At 40.3% G+C, this 27,679-nt stretch overlaps 1 protein-coding gene across 2 annotated transcripts in view; it reads right to left on the reverse strand.

Moving 5' to 3' along the window:
* The window catches only part of LOC149192469 (outer envelope pore protein 21, chloroplastic-like), a 55,814-nt gene that overhangs the window by 13,105 nt on the left and 15,030 nt on the right, over nt 1-27,679 (reverse strand). The window contains exons 2-4 of one of the 2 annotated variants that reach the window (XM_089404619.1): nt 9,700-9,774; nt 9,374-9,501; nt 9,151-9,217 (exon numbers count right to left, since the gene is read on the reverse strand). In XM_089404619.1, the coding sequence (XP_089260745.1) occupies nt 9,151-9,217; nt 9,374-9,501; nt 9,700-9,774 (270 nt within the window). Of the gene's footprint in view, nt 1-9,150; nt 9,218-9,345; nt 9,502-9,699; nt 9,775-27,679 lie in introns of both variants that reach the window. The other variant, XM_089404620.1, reaches the window with a different exon arrangement.

A 27,679-nucleotide genomic window follows, 5' to 3' on the forward strand; every position in this document is an offset into this window, starting at 1 on the left:
AATAATGTTTACAAAATATGTCACTTGGTCACCGCCAAGCCAAAAAGGTTCAAAATTCAAATTCACAAGTCTACAAGTCTAATGAGTAATCTATGACAAAAAGTAGTAGATTGTGAATATATCTACTAATCTCTCCTCCTTCCACCACGAATAGAACGTGATGGCGGGCCTCCACGTGGTGGCAATGAAGAAGATGGTCCCTGTGTAAGTCGTGGCACTGAAACTGATGAAGAAGAACCCCCTGCTGTTGGTGTTGAACCATGGAATCTAGGAACCAAGGGACCAGATGAGGGTGGGGGTGGTGGCATATCAACACGGTCATCATCATCCTAGAATCGCTCAAAAAATTCATGCAAAAAAAAAAAACACTAGTTAACAAAAAAATTAAAAACATGAATTAGAGAAATGCTTTATAAGGGAAAATTGGAAAATTCATACCACAATGGACATACCTGGAAAAGAGAATCCTCTAATTGCTCTAGTCGCAACACTCCATCCTCCAAATTGGGCTCCTCTGGATTCTTGTCCCAAATCAACAAGTCTTTATTAGACTTTGCATCTTCACAGTAATGGGACAACAATCGCAAGTTGTAATGAACATAAACCGAGCTCTCTGCCCAGTCTAAATTCAACCTGTTCCTTTTAACACTGTGGATGAAAGAATAAGAGCTCCAACACCTCTCTACAGAAGAAGTGTTTACCACCTGTGATAGCACCCGCAATGCCAAACTCTGTAGAAGTGGAGTACCCCCTCCATGCATGTTCCACCACTCAAGAGCAGAAAAAGTCTCTCGATCTTGAATTGCATGCATGCTCCCAAATGGACCAGTGTTGAGCGTATAGTTGCTCACCTGTCTCCGTACCAATGCAGCCTCCTCCTCATCAGGGATTAATTTACTCAATGCAGCCATATATTTTTCGTGAACCTCTCTATCTTGGTGTGGTTTTTTCCTGCTTCCCCCCCCAGGTGCTGGTGTTGAAAGCCATGATGGATGATAGTATTTAGGTGTCAAAACATATGCTAATGCATGCAATGGAATATTTAGCATTTCCCATCGGTTTTGCACCTCTACACGAATATAATTGTACAAGGTGGTATCTCTAGGCTCAACAATGTCTTTAATCTGCCCCAACATGCTATCCATTTGCTCATACACCTCCCCAATTACTGGTCGATCTGAATCTGCAAACTTGATCATGTAATAAACTGGTTTGGTGAATTGCAAAACATATTTAACCTGTGACCAAAAGTAACTGTCAAGAACAGTGTCCTTGACTGCATTAGCACCATCTGTGTCAGTGTTAATTTCATCCCATGTTTCAGCACACACCAGATTAGTTAAAGCTTGTCTCACCCTCACTAGCCGCCTAAAGGTGAGGTAATAACTAGCAAATCTTGTCTTTGCAATTTTAAGCAATTGCAACTTGGAGTAAGTGCCATAGAAGTAGTTTACCCTTGTATGCCCTGTGATGAATTTAATGAGCTGCTTCCCTTTCCTGTAAACCTCAGCAATCCACCCACAATCTTTGTGTTTCACAATATCATGCATCAAAAGGTTCAATGTGTGAACCAGGCACCCAGACCAAAAGATGTGTGGATGAGTACGCTCAATAATTTTTCCTGTTGCCTTACAATTTGTTGCATTATCTGTGATCACTTGAACCACATTATTCGGACCAACATCTTTGATTGATTTCAATAGGAGATCTGCAATGTTTTGTGCAGTTGCACTGATGGAGGAGGAGTCATGACATGCAATAAATACTGCACCACTAGAAGAAACACCAAGAACATTTATCAAATGTTGGTTTCTAATATTTGTCCACCCATCTGATACAATGGATACCCCAGAATCCACCCACTCATGTGTAAAACGTGTCAAAGCTCTTTGAACCTTAGCTTTTTCTCTTTCTAATAACACTGTTCTAGCTTTCTCATAGTTGGGGGCCTTGTATCCTTTTGGGGCTTCATTGATGGCCTTAACCATGTCATGCCAATAGGGAGAGCGAAGCACATTGAATGGTACACCGCAAGCACAAAGAAAACGGACTATCTTTCCATCCACATCATCCCTCCCAGCAACATTAAGGAAATCCCCTATTGTTCTTCTACCTCCAGAGGTTGCAGAAGTACCATGAGGAGATGGGCAACTACCAAATTTAGAGGTTGCACTTGATTCAGAATGAGTTTTTTGTTTCTTGTTTTTTTGTTGTGCAGCCATCTCTATTTGGATGTATTTTCTTCTTTCTTCAGTTGAAATGTTTGGGCAAATTTGTAACCCCACAGAACCCTTTTTTTCATCACTGTCCAGCACCCCACAAAGATGCCTCCTCAGACGGGTATATGAACCACAATATGGTTTTCCTCCATGACAACCATGAGGGCACACAAATTTGTAAGATCCACCACCCTTTCCCCCATCAAGTTTGGTCACATAGTTCCACAAGGGTGTTGATGTACCTTTCCCATCTTGTGCTTCAGTGTCCCCTTCAAGTTCATCCCCTTCCTCTTCAAACCCTTCCTCCTCATCATACATTGGGTCACTACTATTAGGACCAAGTTCATCCCCTTCCTCTTCCCTTCTATTCCTCACCCTTGCCATCATTAAAACCAAGAGTGGAATGATACATAGAAGCCAAAAGAACACCATCTTGGAATATGGATATAGGTGGTGGACAACCTGTAAATAAAGGAGCAAGTAGAAACAATGGGAAAGAGTAGGAGAGGGAGGAGAAAAATACAATTTTTTTTTCAAAAAAACAAGGGAGTTTGGGGTTTGAACTTACCTCTTTAGCTCTTGTAGATGAAGTCCTCCAAGCTCTTGCTCCAAGCTCCTCCTCCTTCTCCTAGCTCCTCCTTCTTCACTCCTCCAAGCTCTCCTCTCTTCTCCTCTCCTTTCCTCTCTTCTCTTCTCCTCTCCTCTCTTCTCTTCTCCAACTCTCATAAACTCAAAGTGAGAAAATGAGGAATGAATGGGAGCTTTATGCTTTTCATTCCTCACCTAAACTCACCCTAAACTCACCCTAACCCACCCCCTCATTGCAAGTTAAGTTAACTTTTAAAAAAAATTAAAAAAAATTGAAGTGTCATTCCTTGCCCGCGCGGATTTTTCAGAAGCACTCCGAAGCGCTCGTGAAGCGTGCGCTTCCGGGCCCGAAGCGTGGCGCTTCCGGAGGCCCGAAGCGCCCTCCAAAGCGCACTTCGGGGGCAACGCTTCTAAAAAACCAGGAATCGCTCAAAAAATGCGGAATCGCGCTTCGGAAAAAATGGAATCGCGCTTCCTTTGGCGCTTCCGGAACGCTTCCGTACGGGACGCGATTCCGGCCTAGGATCCGGGGGGGGGGGGGGGGGCGCTTCCTTCACAAATATTATAAAAATTATATTTCTTTTCTTGAATAACTACAAATATCAAAAGTACATTTATGAAGACTGAACCTAGTTACATTTCCTTCAACACTCCCTCTTAACTAGGGAGGTATTCATACGACATTACAAGGTGTTTGGCTATTATCAATTTTGAAGAATTCACATAAGAGAAACTGGATTTGCAATCCATCTGTTATAGCATCATATCCATCAGCATTGTCATGGTGCAAGGCCTTGACTAACAATTCCATCTCTCTATGAGACCATGAGCTACAATGCTGGCGAGACCAATGATTTATAAACACCTTCATCATTGTCTCTCAAGGTACATACCCACCCGGGTGTTCTCCGAGTATGACCTTCTAGGACTATTCTTATCTTGGGTTCCCAGCCCTCAAAGAATATCGATCCTCTTGCCTACTCTTGTCTTGGATGCCCTACACATCCTCAAAGAGTATCGGATGCCAGATGATTACCCAATCCTCCCATTCTTTCTTCCCAAGTGAAGACAAGAATGTTGTGTCTATCTTGTGTCTACATTTCCATTCATGGCCTTCATCTAGACTTACGGCTATTAGTCTTGGTCTAGTGCATGACCCATGAGATGGAAAACACAAATGTCACTCCTTTGTAATCAGGGGTGATCCAAAACTCCCTCTTGATCAGGGACTTGTCAGAGCTCCCTCTTAACTAGGGACTCTTTCATTCATCAACAACTTCTTCTTCGGGTGTCCTTCAACTGCTTGATCTTCTTCCTTTCTTTGATGTCATGAAGTCTTTGTTTGGACTTCTTCTAGGTAGGGCACCATCCATCGATCACTTTCCTTCCTGGGTTGTCATGTCTTGCTTCCTTCGTGGAAAGTGGATTTCTTGTCATTCATCAGGTTTTCTTGTCATCTAGGCTACTCCTTTGTCATGTTGTCCATGCTTCGGAATATTCTTCTCATGGATGCTTCGTTGTACATGCTTGTTTACATGCTTTGACCTAGTAGCCCATTATGACTTCATCTTGATATTGCTTCAACATTGCTTTTTCTTTTGCTGGATGGCTTATTCATCACGACATCTTTGTAGAGTAGAATCAGTTATCTTCATCTTTCATATCTCCAAGGCCTTCATAGGTGTCAAGGGTCCTTTCTTTCTTTGTCAGAGTTGTCCTGCCTTCTTTTGGGAGATATCTTCAAAGCATTTTGTCAGATAGTGATTCTCGGTGATCATGGTGTTCTTCACATGCTTGATCTCTTTCTTCATTTGCTTCTTCTCAGATAGATAGGTCAACCATCTAATGCTTCTTATGAGAGCATTCCTTCATTGCTTGCTTTCTGGACTTGTCAACATTTCTTCTTGCTTCTTAGTCAGCAATCTTATGCTCCTTATGTGAGCATATTCTTTTGTTGCCCTTCATTGCAATGTAGTATATGCCTTCGAGCATGTCTATGGTGAAAGAGATTCGTTCATACTTGGTCATGTTATAGAAATATTTCCATGACTCAATAATATACAAATGATAACATGACTAAACCTTTGATGTATACATACCTCATCTTGATTCTCCTTTGATCATCCTAGCTTCATTTGGATGTCCTCAGTGTGGCCCTTCTTGCTTCATCTCAACTTGCTTGCATATCATCCTTTTCTTGAATCCCATGAATGGATTCCCAATGAGACAACTTCTTTGGTCCATGAATCTTCTTTTGAAGATTCCAACATAGGATCTTAAAGATCCTTGACTTGCAAATGTTTCTATTCTTTTTGATGATGGAGGTCTTCTAAGATTCTTAATCATGATCAATTTTCCTTTCATCGTGGATGAGGTCCTATACTAGGCATGCTTCTTCTATATGAATATCTTGAGCTATATCTGCCATGCTCCTATATTCTAGAAGATATTTCTACTCATCCATTTTGGTTCTTCTAATAAATGCTACATCTTCATAAGTATCTAGAACTCTATGTACATCATGCTTCTAGATTCTAGAAGATGTTTCTAGCCATGCAATTTTAATCTATTCCTACATGCTCCTATCCTACTCAAAACTTTCAAAGAAGTCTAGAAGTAAAGAGTTTGACTTAGTCATAGTAGAGATCTGAAGGATCTTCCTTCTTTTGCTTCTTTTCTTCCTCTTTCACCTCTTGAATCATGTGAGCTTCTTCCCTCTTTCTTCTATTGTTGTCCTTCTTAAGCTTAGGACAATTCCTTTTGTAGTGTCCATATTCTTGACATCCAAAACATTAGATTTTGGACATGTCTTTGTTGTTTGTTCTTCATGGACCAAACTTGCCAAATTTACCCTTTATCTTGGCCATGGTAGCAAATGCTTGCTCCTTTGATCCCACATCTTCTTTTGCCTTGAGCTTGGTTTCCTATGTCTTGCATAGAGACCACATTTCACTGAGAGTGGTTGCTTCCTTCTTGGCATATATGCTTGATATAAAGTTTCCCCACTCCTCAGGTAGAGCAATGAGTACTGTAGTTGTCATTTCTCTGTCAGACATGACTTCCCCAAGCTCTTGAAGTTGATCTCCCATTTCAGAGATTTTCATGAAGTAGGGAGCTATTCCTTCCTTTGCTATCTTCATCTTGTATAATTCATTCCCTCAGAGATATTAGTTCTCCGGTTGTGGATACCGAGAATAACTCTACTAGCTTATCATAGATTTCTTTTGATGTCTCAAACTTGGAGACATAAGGAATGAGAAAGTCTTTGATTGATTCTATCATAATCCTTTGAGCTCTTGTCTCATCCTTATTGTACTTGGCTAAGGCTTGAGTTTGTTCCTTAGCAGGGATAGTGATATTCCCTTTGACATGTTCTAGGAGTTCATTCTCCTTGAGAAGTAGATCAGTCCTCTTCTTCCATGCAAGAAAGTTATTGGTACCTACCAATTTATTGCTTTCCTTGCAAAAAGACATTGATGTATATTCAGAAGGGGACATGTACTTACTTGATAGATTTTGAGATGTAGTGGATTTGATTCCTCTTTGAAGACTTGATGGCTTGCCTTCCTAGGATCTTGACGTTCTTCAAGTTGCCTTCTTCAAGTGGACTTGCTTGATGATGAGATTTGCTTGATGACTTCTAGCTTGATGTAGGTCCTGCTTCAATCTGCTCTTCTTTGTAGGTGCCTTTATGTAAAGCTCTTCTTCTAGCTTTGTAGACTTGTTTGATGAATGATGGATTATAGACCCTTCTTGTCCGTGAGGTGATTGAGAATTCTAGGCTTGATGCTTCAACTTTGTAGATGCTTCTCCTTTGCTGAGCGTTCTTGAGATGCCCTTTCCTTGATGTGTCACCTTATGTCTGATACCATGTTGAAGAATCTAGGGCAAAGTAGTGTATAGTGATTCTTCGTTACTTGATAACGATTTGTGGAGTATTTTTACTTTTCCTTATTAGCTTAATCTTCTTCTTCTTCCTATTAATGCATGTGTGTGTACTTCATCAAACTTCTACCAAAACATAAGAAAAAGAACACAAGATGTTGGCTCTTTGTCAGGGCCAAAACCTCTCTTCTCTTGAGAGGAAAACCCTTTAGTGAATTTCTCTTATTGAAGTTTCTATTGATCAATGCCAAACCCTAGACCCCTGACAAGAGTATCCTCCAAGCACAAATCAAGTCCTTTCTTCTTTCTGCACCTTATTTCCTTGCACTTCGTCTGGCACTTCGTCCTCCTTCTTCCGGCACTTCGTTCTCTTACTATAATTCTTGTCTAGAGATAGACCTTCCTTGAGTGAGGCTTATAGATGAGGTGTTCCTCTTCTATCCCTTGCTCAAGTATACTTCAACTTTGACCAACCGAGATCCTTCTTGAGTGTATGACTATTCTGCTGTTCTGCTGCCCTAGTTTTCCACGTGTGGAGAGTACCCTTACTGAATTAGGGTCTTTCTTCCTTTGCTAGAGAGAGGGACTTCTTCGGTTGACTTGGGAGGCCTTGTAGGCCTAGTGACTAGTCCAAATACCAATGAATCTTGCAGCTGCTAAAACTGCAATCTGTCTTCCTTATCCTCGCATGTGTGACGTTTCTAGCCCTAGAAACAGTCCTTCACCTTTGCTGCCATTCCTTCTTACTTCGCTGCACCTTGGAGACCCTTATATACTTGCTTCCCTTTACTTTATCTCGGCTACTTCCTTCGCAGATTTCAGAGATGAGTGATTGCGTTATAGAGGAGTGGACAGCCTCTATATATAGAGGCTTGTCCCTCCATTTAGGCTGACTAAAAGGCCGACTAGTCACCTTGTTTGTAGGCTGATTTGTTGAGCAGACTTCGGATAGTTTCCATGGTGGTGTAGCATGCTTGAAGGACCTTCTTGATGGTGCCATTGCATAGGAGTAGACTTGACTTTGCTCGGAGGTTTTCCCTTTGACTTTAATATATATTTATACATGGTGTAACATGCCTTTAAAGTCTTCAACATAATTCTTTTGACTATTTGACTCGCCTATAGCATTTTAAATAGTGCTAGACCTATTTCAATGAACAAGAAACTCATTGCAATATATTATAAAAATAATATTTCTTTTCTTGAATAAGTACAAATATCAAAAGTACATTTATGAAGACCGAACCTAGTTACATTTCCTTCAACAGGGGTTTCTTGTGATGAGGGACTTTTTAATGGGTCTCTACTCAACATTAGAGCTCTATATAAATAGACGTGCATATGAGGAGACACTACATCAACATAACAAGCTCATTCATATATTTTCTAGTGGAGGAGAAATTTCAACAAAGGAGAAATTATTTTCTGGGTTCGTCTTTTATTTTTCTTCATCATTCCATCTCTGCCCTTAGAGGTCACACGTGTGAGGGTTTGACTGCAGTTTGACCAGCGTTTTAACTGATCTGTACAGCCACACGTGTTAGGATTTGACGGCAGTTTGACCAGTGTTTTGCCTGATCCATACAGCTACATGTTGACCACAGTTTGACCAGCATTTTCACTGATCCATACAGCCGCTCGTGTGATAGACTGTGGTTGACCAGCATTGACCACAGACAAGTTTGACTGCAGTTTACCAGTGTTAACCGCAGATTTCAAATTTGACTTTGACAGCCGCATGTGTGAGGATTTGACCTCAGTTTGGCCAGCATTGACCAGTGGCAGTTTGACCAGGTTTGACTGGTGATTTGACTTGTAATGTTGGCTCAAATTTCTAGACATTCTGATTTGTAAACCTTGCTGAAAAGACAATTTATCCTTTAAAAAAGTTGTTGGACTTTCTCCCAGATTGGGTTTCCCAAGGTAAAAATATTGTCTATTGTGCATGGCTATCTTTCTATGATCTTTATTGTTTCCATTGCATTTACAGTTGAGATTTTATGGGTGTAATTATTCAATGATAAGTGGCATGAAAAAATACTGTTTGAAAATTCATTAGGAAGTAATTATCAGATCAGAAAATTGTATTCTACTACACATGCTATAGAATTTCGACAATATTCACCCGACTGAGGAGCTATAGATCAAAGTTCTCACTGCCTAGGCCCTAACACTTTAGGATAACAAGAAATACATGAATATGGTCCTAGAAAAGCAAGCATTACGATGGAAATTATTTCAAGATCAGAAAGAGAGACCACCAAACTACAAGTTAGAAGGTAAAGAAGCTAATATTGGAACATCAAAATATACTGCTAGATATAGGTATTGTGCATTGAACTGATTCTGTTCAGTCCAGCAATTTAGTTTGTCTAACAGTTAGGTTCAAATATAGATTCATACCACATAAATGTGAATTTCTATCTGGATATTTCTTTGCATAAATAATCAATTTTACCTCAAACTTGCAAACAATTGAGTTTGCAGTTAGAATGTACTCTGTCAAACATTTCTCAAAGCATAGCCTGTCATTAGAAGAAAGGAATGGAATATAAAACGTCTTACTAATCCCCTTGAAGATGGCATGAACACTCAATTGAAAACTTCTGATGACATTGACAATTGCATGAAGCTACACACAACCAAATCTAACCTTTTGTGAACTTGGGTTGAAAGAGTACCCTCCTTTCATGTCCACACTTAATAATCCATTATCTGTGATTGGAATGGTCTTCTTTCCTTGGAGGTCACAAATGAATTCCCTCATTTCTGTATCATACTTGACACCTGCATCCAAGCTTGTAAATGGCTGCACAGTAGAAAATAAAACAATCCTTGAGAACCATGACTGCTACCACCTTCATCTAGTAAGATACTTCCAATTCACTTGACCTAGAATCCATCTCAAATGCATGTTCTTGAATCTTGAATGCAATTTGAATCAAAGAACTCTACAACTAATAGAATTAATTTTATTCACAACTGTTCAGTCTAGAATATATATGACCTCAGGATAAAATCTCCGTTTAAGCTTAGCAATGCCACTAGCTGCTCCAGTGTGCGTATTCAACTTTCCATGAATCTGCAATATAAGCCGAACTTTTATAAATAACTTCTCTACCAGTACTAAAATAAGCTATTTATGATGCACCCCTTAATGGTGAGATGTGGTATTCCTTCCATTCATAAAGAACAAACACCTTTGTTTGGCTTTTAATCAACATGATATACAGAAATGTAGTACAAATCAAAAAAACAAAGAATTCAGCCAAGCATAAAAGACATCTTTAAAACAAGTGTGGCCAAACCCATCAAGTAGTGTCATGTGAAACCAGATAATAATCTACAACCCAACTAGCACCTAGAAGTGGTTTATTAATAAACATTTTACAGATGACAGTATTGAGCACTGGAAGTAAACAAAGGAATAATAAAGAAGATTATTTAAGGACAACAACATAATTATCTAAAAATGAACAGAAAGTTCGACACATGATATCAATCCTTTATCTAAGTAACGATTGGGATAGCCCTCTCAGAAGGCTGCATTATTTGGAAAAAATAATCATGTTGTCAGCCATCACTTTTGATCTTAGTTAGATAGGCTGCAATAATTTAGGCTAGGTAATTTCACAATTCAAGGATAAAGGCAGCTTTGATTGCAGGAGTCTAGAACAATATTTGCAGCCCTGGATTTAAACATCTCTAAGTCCACGCTAGCTATGTAAATTTCATTCACAGTTACTATTACATATGATTTCAATTTGTTAGTTTGGCCAATAACAGAAACTCTTACTATGCAAGGGTCATGACTCATGCGCAATAATACATCTATAGCTTGACCTAGGATCAGCCAGCAAGGGTAAATTACAGCAAAAAAATTATTACCACATGCAAAGATAATACATCCCTCTATAAATCAAACAGAGGATAGCCAATTACGTGACTAAGAGATAGTCAACCAAATAATCAAAAAATTCAGACAAGCATAGAAGACTCTGTTATGAATGTAAATAATTAACAGTTAACAATGATTAGTTTACTGAGGATGTAATATTCCTACTAAGAAATACAGTGATAAACAAAGTAAAAATTTCACATGCAATAAGTGACCCACAAATTTAACCAAAAACTATGCAAATGTGAGCCATTTTATTATATACGTAAGAGGAAAGTACAAATCTGAATGGAACGTGTGCACCTGGGCTTGCTAAAGCAAGCTTGACAACCCCAGGTGAGAAATTGTGTTGCCCAACTAATAGGAAGTACTTCCCCTTCTATTTCTGTGCTGGCCCTGGAAATCTGCAACAGCTGGGTGGAAAGAAGCTGCATTTTGGCCCCTCTAGAGTGCTCAGAAAATTCTGAGAAATCAACCTTCGTCTCTCCTCAAAAAACCCACAAAAACCCAGAAAGGGTTGGGCCAGGTTCCAATCTCTGAAATTCACCCCAATTTTAGCGTGCTCCTCAACCCGCTGGGTAATTCGAACCCCCAGGAAATTTTGCTGCCCAAGTCCTCCAAAATGCTGAGTAACCTTCTCCCAAAATTCTCCTTGTGCCTCCAAGCCAACTCAGCTCCAAACTCCCAGAATGAGCCCTCGCAATAAGTGGCCCTCACAAAGGGATTGCGCAAGCCTAGTCCAGTTACTTCTGCGCTAGCCCAGATGAAGAAAACTCGGCATGTAGCTCCTCCAACCATCAAACAAACCCCTGCAAAATTCCCAGAAATGATTTTGATCTGTAGCTCACTCTCCCCAGGAATGCGTAGTCCCTCTCTGCACCCAAACTGCTCCAGAATGCCACAAATTCACCTGTAAAAATATCTCCGGAACAGCTCCAAAATGCAACAATGGCTCCCCTTGGGTGGCACTCGAAGTCCATCGAAGGAAGAGTTGAGATTTCCCCTTGGAAATCTTGTGTGTTGAACAACACTTGCAGACTTGGCTCAACAGCTCAAGCATGCTAGGTAAGTTTGATTGTCAAAGGTTCAAAAGCCCCAAAATGATGCATGCTTCTCCTATTTATCCTTGAGCTTCCTTTTCTCCATGTGGGTCCCATGCATCGACCCCCTCTTGACTTTCTCCCTCCAAAAGTGCGAATTGTCTAAGGGGTGCATATTTCCCTTTTGGGGTGGCCCCCACCATCCACTAAGAGTTTGATTTGCCTCTCTTCCCCTATGTTGGAGCCTTCCTTAGCCAAAAATTGCAAGTGGGGTCCTCCAACCCACTTTCCCTAAGTTGAAAACCAAAAATGTCAAAATTGAGAAAAATTGTATTTTCACTTAGCAATATTTGCTAAGTGGGAATATCACAGAAGAGGCGCGTCTCAAAAGACATGACCGTTCATGAAGGGGCACCTGCCTAAGTATATAAGCAAACCCTTATTTGAAACCACAATATCATATCTTCTATACATTCAACATTTCTATGTAAATATATTACTTGTCTTCCAAGTTGCACGAAATGACGAAACGTTTTGGAGTTTCCGAAACAGGTACGTTTAAAAATGTCACCTTCCAAAAATGGAAACGTCAGTCGAAATGTCTTATATGTATATATAAAAAATATATATGTAAATAAATAAGTGAATAACACATTATCTTGCAAGAAAAAGAGAATAAGACCCATAGATGACAATTTAGAACTTGAAAAACAAGTCTATATTAACTCTGATAGATGATTACATGATGGTCGAGTTTCGGCCAAGTTTCGGAGTTTCGAGTACGGGTACGACCCGAAACGTCAGGTTCCTTGAAGTTTCATGCAACATAGCTTGTCTTATAATGGATATTTACATATTCCAGATATTTTGAGTATTTTGTTGTGTATATGAACTTTGTTTGTAACAGACTCTTAAACGAGAGTGGCCAAGCAAGCCAAGTATCGCCATGTGAAACCAGATAATAATTTACAACCAACCAGTGCCTAGAAGTGGTTTACTATTAAACACTTTCCCAGACCACGGTACTAAGCACTAGAAATAAACAAAACGGATAATAAGAAATACAGTTGATGTACACCAACAAAATTATCCAAAAATGAATTGAAAGTTCAACATTTGACACCAATCCTCTATTTGCGCAACACTTAGAATAGCAAGCTCAGCAAACTGTGTTAAATGGAGTTAAAGGAAGAAGGGTTCAGCTAAATTTAGCAGGTGCACTAAATTTAGTAGAGGGACCCACAAGTGGGACCAAGGAGCAGATTTACTTTTTTATTATTTCTTGACAGTCAAATTCAAATTTTCCTATAGTCAAGAATTAGAGCTATCTCAACTGTCCAAGGAGATTTAATCTCAGCCCTTTGTGGCAGTGGTGGGCCTAGATCGATCTCTAAGAGGGAAAAAGGGCGTTCACTTGTCTCAATTCATGCACTAAAGACCAATGTTCCACCAAGACTCTGGGACGGGGAGACACACAAGGGGGACGTGTGGGAGTACCCTCAAATTTTAGGGAAATTTAGGGGGGACGGGGGGACGTCGGGGTATATAGTTTTTTAATATATATATATATATATATATATATATATATTTCCAATTCATATTCAATAATGAAAGCATAAATACAATGATACATACATAATTGAATTAAGTAATGAAATACACTGATCGATACTCATCATCCTTACTAATACATAAATTATTCATCTGTAGACCACGAGATTCAATAATGAAATACTCTGATACATATTCATCATTCATTATTCGTCATTCTAGAATCTACTTTGATTTAAAAATTAAATTCATCATTCATCATTCTAGATTCTAAATTGATTTAAAATTAAAATTCATCATTCAACATTCTAGAATCTAATTAGTACTAAGCAAAATAGACTATAATAGATATTGAAATCTAAAGACTAGAATAGTAAATTGGTATAACTAAACTCAAAAACAATGGAGTGATGAGTCTAAAAGTCACTCTAAAGTACACAGAGGGCTTGGTGCTCTTGATTAAATACTAATTCCATGCCCTTGTACATGACAAAATGCAATGGAAACATTGCAATCCATCGAATCTTGAATTCCTGAAAAACTATTAAGTCTGCTGGATTTTGAGTGAGATCTAAAATTCTACTTTTTGCATATGAAATCCAATGAGGTCAGAACCACTCTCAAACATCCTGAGTCATTTCATGGTAATGTTAAAAATTTAAGTAAAATGATGAAAATGAAAGATAAAGGAGAATGCCACTTTTACTTTAAGAATTTAACATTACCATGAATTGCATAGCATTAGTAGGGCAATATGATCAAATACTAGGTTTCCCCTGTCATAAATCATTGTTTACAAGCAAATTTAAGGGGGGACGCATAACCCATTTTGAGGGGGGACACCCAGGTGTCCCCCTTTTGGGGAGTCGTGTCCCCCACACTGGGGAAACGTCTCCCCACGTCTCCCTAAAAGGGGGACGTGGGGAAACGTTTCCCTGGATGTCCCCCTGTCCCGGGTGCGTGGGGTGTGAGGGGTGCGCGCACCTGACCCTGGGGGACGCATCCCCGTGGAACACTACTAAAGGCTTGGTGGCTAAAGGCAGCGAGAAGAGGACACTTTAGGCTAGAGTTTCAGCAAACTAAGGCTTCATATCAACACATATAGAGGGAGAAAGAGAGGCACACAAGCTTCAGATCTCATCCAGCATCCAACGTGCTTCAACCAGGACATATTTAGGGCGCAGAAGAGGTCATGCCCAAGCTATACAAAGTTGTACGTATCCGTACAATGAGCATATTGACTAGGCGGAGAGGCTGAGAAAGGGTGTATCAGCGTGTTGAGGAATTTGCAAGGACAAGGGAAGTTTTCCCTTCATTGTAAAAATTTTTCTGAACAATATTTTTGCTGAACCAGCCTAATAGAAGCCACTGAGTTTGTAGGTTTTCCCCAGTTGGGGTTTCCTAGGTAAATTTGTTGTGTACAATTTTATGGTGTTTCATTGTAAAAAAAATTCTAAACAATATTTTTGCTGAAACAGAGCCTAATTGCTGAAACAGCCTAAATAGAAGCCACCAAGTTTGCAGGTTTTCCCCAATTGGGGTTTCCTAGGTAAATTTGTTGTGTACAAATTTATGGTGTGTTTGTCTTCATTCATTCCTTATTTTCCACCACATGCTAGTTAGTAAACTCAGTGTATTTTTGGATTGAAGTTAAAGTTCAGTTTTCAGCTCTTTTCTTAGCATAATTCACAGATTAGATTGCTAAGTTTTAAGAAATCTAACAGACTGCATTATTTGGAAATTAGTTATGTTGTGACCCTCAACCCAAAGCAGCCAACAAGGGCATTGCTGTTGAAGATGGCTAAATATCTACGTAGTTATGATGATGATCTATCTACATATGATGAAGAAAATTACAAACATTCAAGTTTAGGGGAGGACAGAGCAGAGTCGTTAATGTTGGCCAGTGGCCACCATAAAGTTGCACCAAAGATGGTATTTTTCTCAAGTGGAAGAGGGGAAATGTAACCATCATTTTGGTAGTTTGACTATGATGTGCGTGATGTACATGTTAAGCTATCTGAACCTTAGAGACGTGCCTATTTATTGTAAATGTTTGTGCACAATGTAATGTCATCCTAATAGGAACCCAAGGTGAAGGCCTCATTCATGGATATGTAGAGCACGTAGGAATTGTTACCACAAAATATTTTTGCATGTGTTACTCATTGGACAAAGAACGAATGTATGTTCCTAGAGGATAATTTGCATTTGCATCCTTGAAACTCCATAACAATTGTCATTAAAGTATAAAAGTCTAAAGTTGTTGTGTCGCTGCATCCATAGTTAGTGAAGTTGCTTCTTTAGGCCTCCTTGAAGAGCAAAGTTTCCCAAATCAAGATCATTTTGACTCCAATCTTCCCAATAGCTAGGCACTGGTCCTAGATCCTCAGTGATCACATTAACTCAATGAGACATCATTATTTTCACCTTTTTCTTCATCCTTTTCTTCATCCCTTTAAGGATTGGTAGCCTCTCCAGGACTTTGTGCGAAATCCTTTAGGAGTAAGATCTTGCAAAATTGATTGGATAGGCTTCTGCGCTGGTGTTTCCTCTAGCTCTCCTCCAATTTTGGGGTCATTCTCACGATTGAATATCAAGATAATTGATGCCCTAACCTTTGTACCAAGGGGGAACCCTTGAAATCGCTTTGACTTGGGGATTTCTTGAAGGTTTGCAAGTTATAAGCTTATCATTCTAAACCTTTTCTCTTATATACCTTGACCTTGGATGAATCTTTATCTCGGCATATCTCTCAACCCTAGGTCTTCTATAGTATCTCTCAAGGGGTTTTTCATGGAAATCCATTCTAGCTTCTCCCAAAGCTCGCACCTCAATTGAGCATTTCCATTGAATGAGCCACACTTCCCTCACTTCAAACCCTAGTATAAACACATCAATCAAAAGTTAGGGTTACTAGGACTCCTCCCATCGATGAAAATCCGAGAAGAGAAGGGGACATAGGTTGTGGTGACAGTGGGCCTTTGTCCCAAATTGTTGTTGTGCCCTCTATAGCTCTAGCCTACTAACTAGGCCTGCTAGTTTGTGCAGCAACAATTTTGGTGTCGTTGTCGGGGACACGAAACGTGTTTCCCCATACGACAATATTGACATATCATTCTTGGCGACCCCATTGGAAGAACGAAGCCCTAGTTCTTCATTGAACTTTAAAGTCAATGCTTGGAGGGTGAAGCAAGCATCTCTATAGGCATCTCTAATTCACCTTGGCAGCTCCTACATAATTGATGTGTAAACCTAATAGGAGGTCTTATTTTGATGAATTCCCTACTTTGGACATCGCTTCCATCCCTAAGCACCCTAATCATGTCACCTGGAATACCATACATGGGGCACCCAAGTTTGATGGTGATCCACTCTCTGCAATAAATCATGTAGCAAGATTTGTTACACATGCATCAAAGGCTGAAGTGATTTACCAGGATGTCCTCGTATTGTTATTCATGAGATCCCTCCAAGGTTATAATTCATGGCTACATAATTGCAAACCCAGAAGCATCTCATCTATTGAAGCATTTTTTGATGGCTTTCTTTAACATTTTCAAGCATGCCAACCATTAGATATTCAAGAGGAAGCCTTCAAAGAATATCATGAAGATCTTGGGAAAAATCATTCATCTACCCCTTTGGACTTTGATATCAATGATTACTTACATATTGAAAAGGGGAAATGGGAAGTTCATGGGCATCGTTTTGACAAGGATCTATCTACAACATTGATGATGATGATATCAATAGGGTCGTTGTCTTTCCTCACAATCCTAGGGATGTAGTTGAGTCCCATGAGGACCCTTTCCTCAATCCTTCTAGCACTATCACTAATATTGATGAACCCCCCCCCCCACCTTCCTGAATATGATATTGGAGAAAAGCCACTCATTAGGTATATCCCTTCTTCCCAGTCATACCCTCAGGATTATGAGCAGACAATCATTAACACTTTTCAACTTATCGAGCAATCTGCTTGTTGTGTGTCTCCATGTCATCGGTCCCCTTTTCCTTCCTACCATGACCTTGGGGAAACCATGAAGCATGACATCATTGATAAAGATCATGATGAGGACGATATGCCTAAGGTTGTCATTCATCGGAAATCTATGAGCTTAATTGTCAATATCTCTATCTTTTGGTTGAAGGAAAAGATCCAATGGAGTAGTTTACATCCCTTTTCACCCATGATCCTCCATATGTGGTCATCTTATTTTCCTATCTCCCGCCCTTGTAACCTTCCATATGATTGTTCCTGTCCTTGCCCTTGGTGTTATTGCATAAGTAATTGTAAGGGCAGGTGTTCTTATATTGATGTATTGATATGTTTGTTGCATTGGCTTTATGATTACACTTAGCATTCGCTTGATGTAATATGCATGTTAGGATAGGATGCACTGCATATTGATTTTTGCACTAGAATTTAACATCATATTATGTTATCATGCTAGATTAGGCGAATTTAGATTAACTTTGCAATCTAGAGTAGATTTTATTTTTTGTTGATTTTACAGACTAACAAAAGCGTGGGCGATCAAAGGACGCCATAAAAGCATGCTACCTCGTTTGCTTCATCTTTGATGTGCAGGTAACAAGTCTACAGTCCCAAGAGATTGTTGGTGTTCTCATGACCTCCCCGTTCGAGTACGTAGTTCATGCACTCTACTGAGAGCTCATGTCCCAGTTGGAGTCGGATGTTACCCACCACCAGTGGGTGACATCTATAGGAGATTGTTTTCTCCTAAATTTGTCTTCAACCAACAGTCAGCAACCCCTTGCAGCCACCATTCTCCGCCACCTGAGCTAGCCATTGTATGCCCTCGCCCATCTGTTATGATCGTCTGTTTAAAGGTGGCCCTTCTAACCCCAAAGGTATAACTTATGATTATGTAAATGGGTGTTTATGCTTGCTTTTCTTGTGCACATTTAGACATGGATTAGTGGGGGGATTCGGTGGAAAGAATAGGCTTGGATTGTACTCTTTTTCCCTTGTCCCGACTTGGTGGTTAGTCTTGTATCCTAGCCATGTGGGATCTCCATTATGGCTACTAGCTTTAGGAGTGGCACTATATGGGAAACCCTGATTTTGGTTCCACTTCTAGACACCATGTCTATCACTCCCCTCCACTCATTACAACCCCTTTTCACACTTTCCCATCCAGGTCCACATTTGTCCATTGGGTACACAAGGTGTTAGCCTCCCCCTCCCCTTGTCCACACTTTGGGTCGGATCTGGAATGATGCCCCGAAGGTTGATGCAACTAAAAAGTAAGTTAAAAGCATAATTTGGCGACTTACAACAGGAAAAGTACCACAAAATGCAAAAGATGGTCAGGACATTACAAAAAAATAGTGTGGGCAAAAGCCAAACATGAGCTCTAACCCCTATCATTATGGCCATCACCCTGGTTCCTAGGGCCCCTATGAGTGCCCCCTGCATCATTAAGGAACCCATGATTGTCCCAACCCCTGGTGGGCGATGAACTGCCCAACCTTAAGGGGGTAATCACTGCTACATCATACGCATCATGCTTTCATCCCTTGAAGCCCCGAGCAATAAAAGAAAGAAAAATCAATAAAAGACAAAAGGCATATGCAAAAAGGTGGAAAAACAAAGGCCTTGGTAACACATGTACCATGATTGCTCCCTCCTACATCTATACACCCAATGTGTGGGCTTCCCTCATTATAGCTACCCTTGCACAACCCTTGTACAATGGCATGTGGCTTGGAACCTTCCCTATTGCCCCACTCCATTCCATTATCATTTCACATGCCACCTGCCATTTGATGGATGTACCATGGAACTGTCACTCCCTTAGAGGTTGAAACCACCTAATAGGGTCCTTTATTAGCCTCTCTTGTCAAACAAGGTAACATTTGTACTTTTTAAAGCCCATTAGGAAGGGCATGCCACTATGAAGTGTCCACTTTTGCCCCTGATTAGCAAGCTTATTTACTAAATTGCACTAATGAATTGTTGTATTTGAAGATAAGGAGACACAATGGATCTTATACAAGATTGGGTCTTCAACAAGCCCTCCAGAGGGTCATAATGGCACTTGTAGGGTCAACGTTGAGAGCCATGGGCCTCCACCACAACAGAGCATTGATTGCTACACCATGGGCTTCTTCAACACCATGGGCTTCTTCTCCCTTGGAGCTTCTCTTTGGCAAGATTGTGGATGGATATACTCTTCTTTATCATGTAAGTACAATATAATGCTATATTTCAATTTTAATGGATGTCTAATGCATGGAATTATTTTCTTATGGTGAAGTAATGTGCCCTAATTAATGTGAATTAGTGGAATCACTGAAACTATTGGATACTTTTGCATGTGTTATTCATTGGACAAAGAATGAATGAATGTCCCTAGAGGATAATTTGCATTTGCATCCTTGAAACTCCATAACAATTGTCATTGAAGTATAAATGTCTAAAGTTGTGACTCGTGTAGTTGCATCCATAGTTAGTGAGGTTACTTCTTTAGGCCTCCTTGAAGAGCGATGTTTCCCAAATCAAGATCATTTTGACTCCAATCTTCCCTATAGCTAGGCACTGGTCCTAAATCCCCGGTGATCACATTAACTCAATGAGACATCATTCTTTTCACCTTTTTCTTCCTCCTTTTCTTCATCCCTTTAAGGATTGGTAGCCTCTCTAGGGCTTGGTGTGAAATCTTTTAGGAGTGAGATCTTGCAAAATTGATTAGATAGGCTTCTCCACTAGTCTTTCCTCTAGCTATTCTCCAATTTTGGGGTCATTCTCACAGTTGAATCTCGAAATAATTGATGCCCTAGCCTTCGTACCAAGTGGGATCCCTTGAAGCCGCTTTGACTTGGGGATTTCTTGAAGGTTTGCAAGTCATAAGCTTATCATTCTAAACCTTTTCTTTTATCTATCTTGACCTTGGATGAGCCTTTATCTCGACAGATCTCTCAATCCTAGGTCTCGTATAACATTTCTCTTAAGGGGTTTTTAATAGAAAGCCATTCTAGCTTCTAGCAAAGCTTGCACCTCAATTAAGCCTTCCCATTGAATGAGCCATCCTTGCCTCACTTCAAACCCTAGTATAGACACATCAATCAAAAGTGAGGGTTATTGGGACTCCTCCAGTCAGTGAAAATCTGAGAAGAGAAGGGGACATAGGTTGTGGTGACAATGGGTCTTTGTGCTAAACTATTGTTGTGCCCTCTAGCTCTAGCCTGCCAACTGGGCCTAGTAGTTTGTGCAGCGACAAGGACTAAAAAGACGATACATGACAAACCACAAGTGTCTAGAGAAACCACCTAGATGAAAAAAGCAATTTACATAGATCACCAAGCATGGTGAAGGGACAATACAGAAGATACATGATGGCGCCTTTTGTCTAATCAAGATACATAGTACAATCCTCATGATAGAACAATTGATCACAAAACCCTAGGCTTTGACATTGTCTTAAAACATACACGAGATCAGCTCATATGCTGGTACATATCTAGTGAAAGAATTTGGTACTCCTATAGTGAAACTGAGGGGTGAAAACTTGCACCATGTTAGAGCATTTTATTGTGGCTGAAAGCAAAAAGAGGGGTGGGAAATCACTTTTTCTAACTATGTTTGCCCCGTGATATGTCTTAACACCTTGTGACATGCTATGGCATGTGTCGAACACAAGCTTGACACAAAAGAGGACACATTGCAAACTCATGTCCTATCATGCCAAGTATTTAACATGCATGATACAAACACACTAGCCCTAAGGAACGCTTCAAGACACTCGTCAAACTTGTGTGACATGTGTCATACCATGTTAGGTGTCCAACACATGGGATATGAACACATTGTTCCTAGGGAACATGTCCTAGTTCTCAAATTGCTACACATGCAAATGAAGGCCATATATCAATTTGCATTCCCATAGAGGGGTGGCACACAAGAAATAAGATGAGAATACAATTATTCGAGAGATAGAAGACAAGTGGTAGAGGAGAAACATGTTTAGAATTAGTGTAAATCTAGATATCAGTGTCGTAAGATTGTAAAGGATTTTAGTAACATAGAGAATATGGTGGCAATCTAAATGGTAGAGAAATTAAGATTGGCCTGACAAAAGCATTCCTAACCCTACATGTTATTTGGGTTTCAAAAGGGATATAAGGTATTGTGATTCACCAATGCAAGCTATCCTTTCATATTGGTAAGTACCAATCCAAGATAATGTGTCACATTAAGTTGGCAAGGTAGGGGTGCATGGGTGTGGGTACATTTACAGGTATCAATGCCTCACTTTTTGAAACATGGGATGTGGGTAAGTGTAAGGTACATATATCAAACTTTATATATGCACTAATATATGGTAAAAAAACAGCGATGACATTAATGTAAATGAGCAATGATTCAAGTCCAAGGCTTCAGCTCAACCAGTAATGGCTAAAGTTAGTGGACAATTGGCTAGTTCTATGCAAACAGTTGCCCAATTCAAATACCCTTGGGTGAGCCCAATGGGTTTACTAGAGATGCCATCAACAAATGTGGTAAAGCATCCTTTAGGTTTCTCTGCAAGGTTTTCCTTGGAAAACCATATATATATATATATGAGAAATGATTCATATTCATTTTTATATTCAAATTATTAGAGATTGAAATCAATTTAGTGTCCACCACCGTTCATGATTCAATATTCTACATTCACATTCATGCTCTTTCGATACAAGGTGAGAAAATGACAGCCAAAAAAAGTTTGAAACTTCAAACTTGATGAAACTGAAATGTGGAGACTTGGGGAAAGAACAATGTCGATAATGATGAAGAATGCTCAATTTTAAACCATTGACATGAACACCAATTTCTTCCAACAGAATCAATGAACAATATCAAACTTCCTCTCTGCTCAGTCAATCTCTTCTAAGTTCACATAACCAAACTAAAAATGTAAAAGTGAGCATAAAACTAAGGTTTAATGGTATAACAGGGGGCAATACTTACTTGGTTTAGGGTTTCATTTTCAATCCACCAAAATGCAACATTATTGACACTTTAATTTTTAAAATTAAAAAATTTCAAATAAAATGTTTTTTTAACGCTAAACTTAAGCATTAATGTAGCCAAAATTGGGGTATGTCTCCAAACTCATCCAAGGATATGACAAAGTACACAAAGGCGTTGCAATGTACGATACAGTATGGTAATATATGGGTATGGGTTCATTTTTTGTAGCTAGGTACATTTTTTTCATGGGTATGGATACAAAGAATCCAACCCCCGAGTATGTGTACCCCTACTCTTTGGGTGTGGTGTGATCCTTATGGATGCATGTCACTTGCTACTGGGAAAACTATCGCAGTGTTATTATTGCATAGTGCATGATGGGAGGAAAAACAAACCAAAGGATCTCAACAAATGTGAATGGGTTGAAGTTTGTAGCCTGGGATCAGATGATCCTACATAAGCTAAGTACAATTGAGAAATCGTAGCAGTTGTTGTCAAGAGTAAGAGAAATTATCACGCAAAGACAACAAGACAATCGCTAGTAGAGGAAAAGGTGGTCAAGGTAGTAGAAGAAGATATTTTGTGACGTAATCTCTATAGATGCATGTCACTTGTCAATTGGGGTTATCTTGGAAGGATGGGCAAAATGGTTGTTACCTTCCCCACCAAGTTCAAATCCCTCCAGTGACACGATGCGCTATGATGCCTTGATAAATATTGTTGTAATGTTGTATTGGTTTCGAGCCTTGTGAACTATTAGCCACAAGAAGATCAATGTGTTGTGGCCATCATTGCAACGAAGCTTGCTCTTTGTAGAGGTGCTCTATAGGAGGTTTTTCACTTGCATAAGTTTCTTGCTACGGTATGTCTTACCAGATTGTGCTATATTGTGCCCAGGGCTTGTATACTTGACAAAAAGTTTGATATAAAATTTCAGTGCATAAGTGTTCTTTGTCAATTGCTTTTGGGTCCAAGTGAGAGGGTTTGTTTTCTTGATTTCTCTTACTTGACATTTCCCTGTGATATTATATTTTTCTTCTGTTGATTATGTTACTGTTCTCATCAAATAAATGCCAAAAACATGAAGATTATAAACATGAATACAAGATGTAGTCACTCAGCCAAGGAAAAACCCCTTTCTAAGGGAAACCTCTAAGTAATTCTTCTCTTCTTTTGTAAATTTAGTTATGTTCTATGCTTAGAGCAATTTATTTCAATTTTCACCAGTTAGCTCCATATCTTTTCCAAATTAACAATCACATCAGCATTAAAGTAAACTGCAAATAGAACATAAACGTAAATCGCAGAAGACAAGCCAAGACAAGAGGACACAAGATGTGGCGCTAGCCAGGGACAAACCCCAATGTGGGGAAACCCTTGATCAATTCTTCTTATATGTTCTTCAATAGTTCAACAGAGAGAGAGAGAGATAGTACGTTTACAACAGAAGTCATAACTTTGACTTATCTAGATAAGAGCATAGATCATCTCTAAGAAGATGGTACATGAGATTAGTTGAAGACATGCTGCTTCAACTAATTCTCCAAGGTGACTCCTTCACCTATCGTTGTGTTGCATTTCGTCATCATGTTGCACCTCACCGCGCTGCACCATGCTGCACCCATCATCACTATGCTACATCTCATCACGCTTCATTAATCATGATTGTACCCATCATTGTACTGCATTATGTGCCATTGTTGCACCATGTTGCCATCCTGACCTATGTGTTGGCTGCACCTTGCTTGCTTGTTGTCCCTTGCTTGCTTGTTGTCCCTAGCATGCTTGTTGTCCTTAGCATGCTAGTTGTCCCTTGCATGCTAGCTGTAACATTGCATGCTTGGTGTATTTGTTGCTAAGTACCATACAACTGTCCCAATGTTAGTTAGCTGTCCCTTGCATGTTGCTCTCCTTCGGAGACAGATGCTCCGGCTGTTCTGATAGTTCCAGTTGTTCCCGGCAGTTCCGGCTTTTCCGACAATTCCGGATTTTCCAGCAGTTCTAGCTTTTCCGGCATTTCCGGCTTTTCCAACTTTTCCGGCTTCTGCCCTCTGGATCAGGGCAACGTTATTCCTTAGGATCTCTCCTCCTACTAAAACCCAAAGACAAGTAGAGAGAGGAAGAGATCCCAAGTATATTGAAATGACTTGAAGGCCACACCTCTATTTATACTAAAACGTTGAGCACATATGGGGTTTATTTGGTTGCTAGCCGACCTTGACGAATTGTCTTATAACGCAAATAAATTCATAACTCCATGAATACTTATCGGAATCAGATGATCTTTAGATCAATCCTACACCTCTCGATGAGAGGGATCCAAGAAAAATATCAGCTGCCATAAATAAGATGACCCACATGGAGTTTGGCCCTAGTTGTCAATTTTAACACTCCCTCTCAACTAGGGAGAACTCCATCCGTTGATCCATATGTCCAACTGTACTATCTCTGCCATCAGTGCCTTGCACTGCTCTGATCTGCTGAGCTCTACTTTGCTCTGCTCTGCTGAGCCATGAAGAAGAAGAATTGATCAAGAATGTCTCATACCATTCTCTACTGACCCAAAGTCAGTTTCATCTGAAGAGAGTGTGTCACATCACTCTTACTGACCCGAAGTCAGTTTTATTGATCCCAGATCAATATCACAAGAGAGTGTCTCAAACCACTCATACTGATCCCAGATTAGTTTCATTGATCCCAGATCAATGTCACAAGAGAGTGTCTCAAACCACTCATACTGATCCTAGATCAATGTCACAAGAGAGTGTCTCAAACCACTCATACTGATCCCAGATCAATGGAGGTCATCTTAGCATAGGGAGTACAATAGATACCGCGATAATTCCATCGATAGTACTACTATGGTCCCTATCCTCATTTCCCTGCTCATTGATCAGATGAGAGGCACTTCCCATGAGTCCCAGACTGCATGGGTAGGATGCCTCGACCGGAGAACTAATCATCTTGTCCACAGGAGAACGAATCATCCTGCCAGTGGATGCTTCGGAGAACTAATCATCCTGGCCCACAGGAGAACTAATCATCCTATTCCACAGTCGCCACAGAGATCAAATCATCCTGGCCCACAGAAAAACTAATCATCCTGTTCCATAGTCGCCACAGAGAACAAATCATCTTGGCCCACAGGAGAACTAATCATCATGTTCCACAGTTGCCACGGGAGAACTAATCATCCCGGCGCACAGGAGAACTAATCATCCTATTCCACAGTTGCCACGAGAGAACTAATCATCTCGGCCCACAGAAGAACTAATCATCTTGTTCATAGCGCACCACCAGGGGAGGGTGAGTCGCCCTGTGGTCGTATGTTGCTCCAGTAAGTACCCCAAGCCCCCCAGAGCTCCCAGAGCTCAATGCATGCAACATGCAGGACCCTTATAAGAAGGTCTCTCAACGACTCCAAGTCGTTTGGGAAAGTCACAGATTTGACCTTTCCCCGGGGCTTTGACAAAATGTCTGTGACCTGTACATCAATCTCAATGCGATGGAGCCTCCTTGCTCATCGACTTACCATATCGCAGATAAGGCAGTATCTGATGTCTATCTGTTGGAGCAATCATCGAATACGGGATTCCTCAATAATTGAATCCCCCCTTTGGTTGTCACAGAGAATCACAGTGGTATTCATCATGTGTACAAACAGCTCACTTAAGAGCTTCTGCAACCATGCAGCTTCACACGAGATCATACTCGTAGCTATGTATTCGGTCTCGGCGGTGCTTATAGCAACCGACTTCTGCTTCCTGCTCATCCATGATATCGAAGTAGAATCCAAAGAGAACCAGCACTGAGAAGTGCTCTAATGATCCTCCACACTGCCTGCCCAGTCAGCATTCGAATAATCATGCAGTTTCATATTTCCGGCAGTGTATCTCAATCCATGAGAGATTGTGCCCTGAAGATATCTCAGAAGATTCTTGGCACCAATCCAGTGAGGCTCAACCAAATATGAGCTCACCATGCTAACTGCAAAACATATGTCTAGACAGAAGTTCACCAAGAACATCAACGCGAATGAGTTTATGAAACTCAGAGGCATTTCCCAAATCTGGTCCGACATCACTACCATATAACTTCTGAAAGTTAAGATCCTCGAGGTAGTCACAGGCTTGCAATTTATCATTCCACATTCGAAATCCAACTCCCTCTTACTTCTGCAAATGAGAGGGTCTGCACCTGTCAGAAATAGGTTGTCCTCATAAGGTGCCGGTATGAGAGGTCTATCATCCACAACCTTCGGGTAATGGTTTGGATCAGTTTCACTCCTAGTGAATCTCAGCTTCATCAGACAGCTATCAATCCTCTCATACTACACCCGAGGTGTTTTGCTTCAAGCCATAGAGGGCTTTCTTCCACCTGTATACATGAGATTCCCGATCATGAATCTCAAACTCCTCGGGTTGTTCCAAACCTGTGGACCTGCTGCATGAGGGGAATGGTACCCTTATAAGATTTTCCTTCGGTACATCTCAAACATGTACCTTCACGCTCTACTTGAATTCAGACATCCCTATCACCATTTGACTCACATCAAGTAGTGCCCCATAAGTAAACCTTCGGTGTTATAGATGCGATATGTCAATTGACATGATCCCCAATGGACCATCCTGCAACTTGATACAAACCCATGAGAAAAAGCATCTTTGAAAATTATATTTTTTAACACGTACCTTTCCATCGATGAATGCCACCCTAAAACCTTTGACTTCCATTTCCGAGATGGACACCAGGTTCTTCTTGCGTTCAGGTACATAATAGAGATTCTGTAAATGTATCGAGTTACCATTATTCAATTGAGAGTTAACATTCCCTACACCCTTTCCGGGATAGGTGGCATCGGCTCCAAGTATAATCCCACGATTGTTTCCATCTCTACCAAATTAGAGAGTGCACCCATCTATCCGATGAAGTGCCTTGAAGCACTACAATCTATAAGCCAGATTCCCAAAGAATCTGAAGGAGAGGGCCAATACAAGATAACGCTTCTTTATCTTATCAGAAACAACATTTGATTCTTCATACCTGGGGTTCCTTGCTTTCTATGAAGAGTCGGCCATTTCCTTGATGACCTGCATTACCTGTCATTCCTTTGATCATTGAAGATGTCCCTGGAATGATTGTTATCATCATCAAGTGATGTGTCCCTGCCATTCAGACACTCCTTTGCATAATGGCCAAACTAGTTATCTGCCTTTCCTTCCACCCTGAGATCCGGTCTTCCAATGAAGTGATCTTTAGGTAGGCCATATTCCACTGCGCCATTCTGATAATATTCTCTGCTTCGACTTCACCCTTGGTGAATTTGAAGAGGGATGAGGAATCCACTGATCCTTTTGTCCTTTCCCAACTGTCTTCGGTGATTGCTCTTTCACTCTTGCTTGGGCATTATCTTCACCTCAGCTATGATACCATGTTAATTTTAGGCATGTTCTATGCTAAGAGTAATTTATTTCAATTTTCATAGTTAGCTCCATATCTTTTCCAAATTAGCAAT

Source organism: Pinus tabuliformis, chromosome 2_2 (assembly GCF_031772625.1).
Source record: "Pinus tabuliformis cultivar Carrire ecotype Pingquan chromosome 2_2, CPIR1, whole genome shotgun sequence".
Classification (NCBI taxonomy): Eukaryota; Viridiplantae; Streptophyta; class Pinopsida; order Pinales; family Pinaceae; genus Pinus; species Pinus tabuliformis.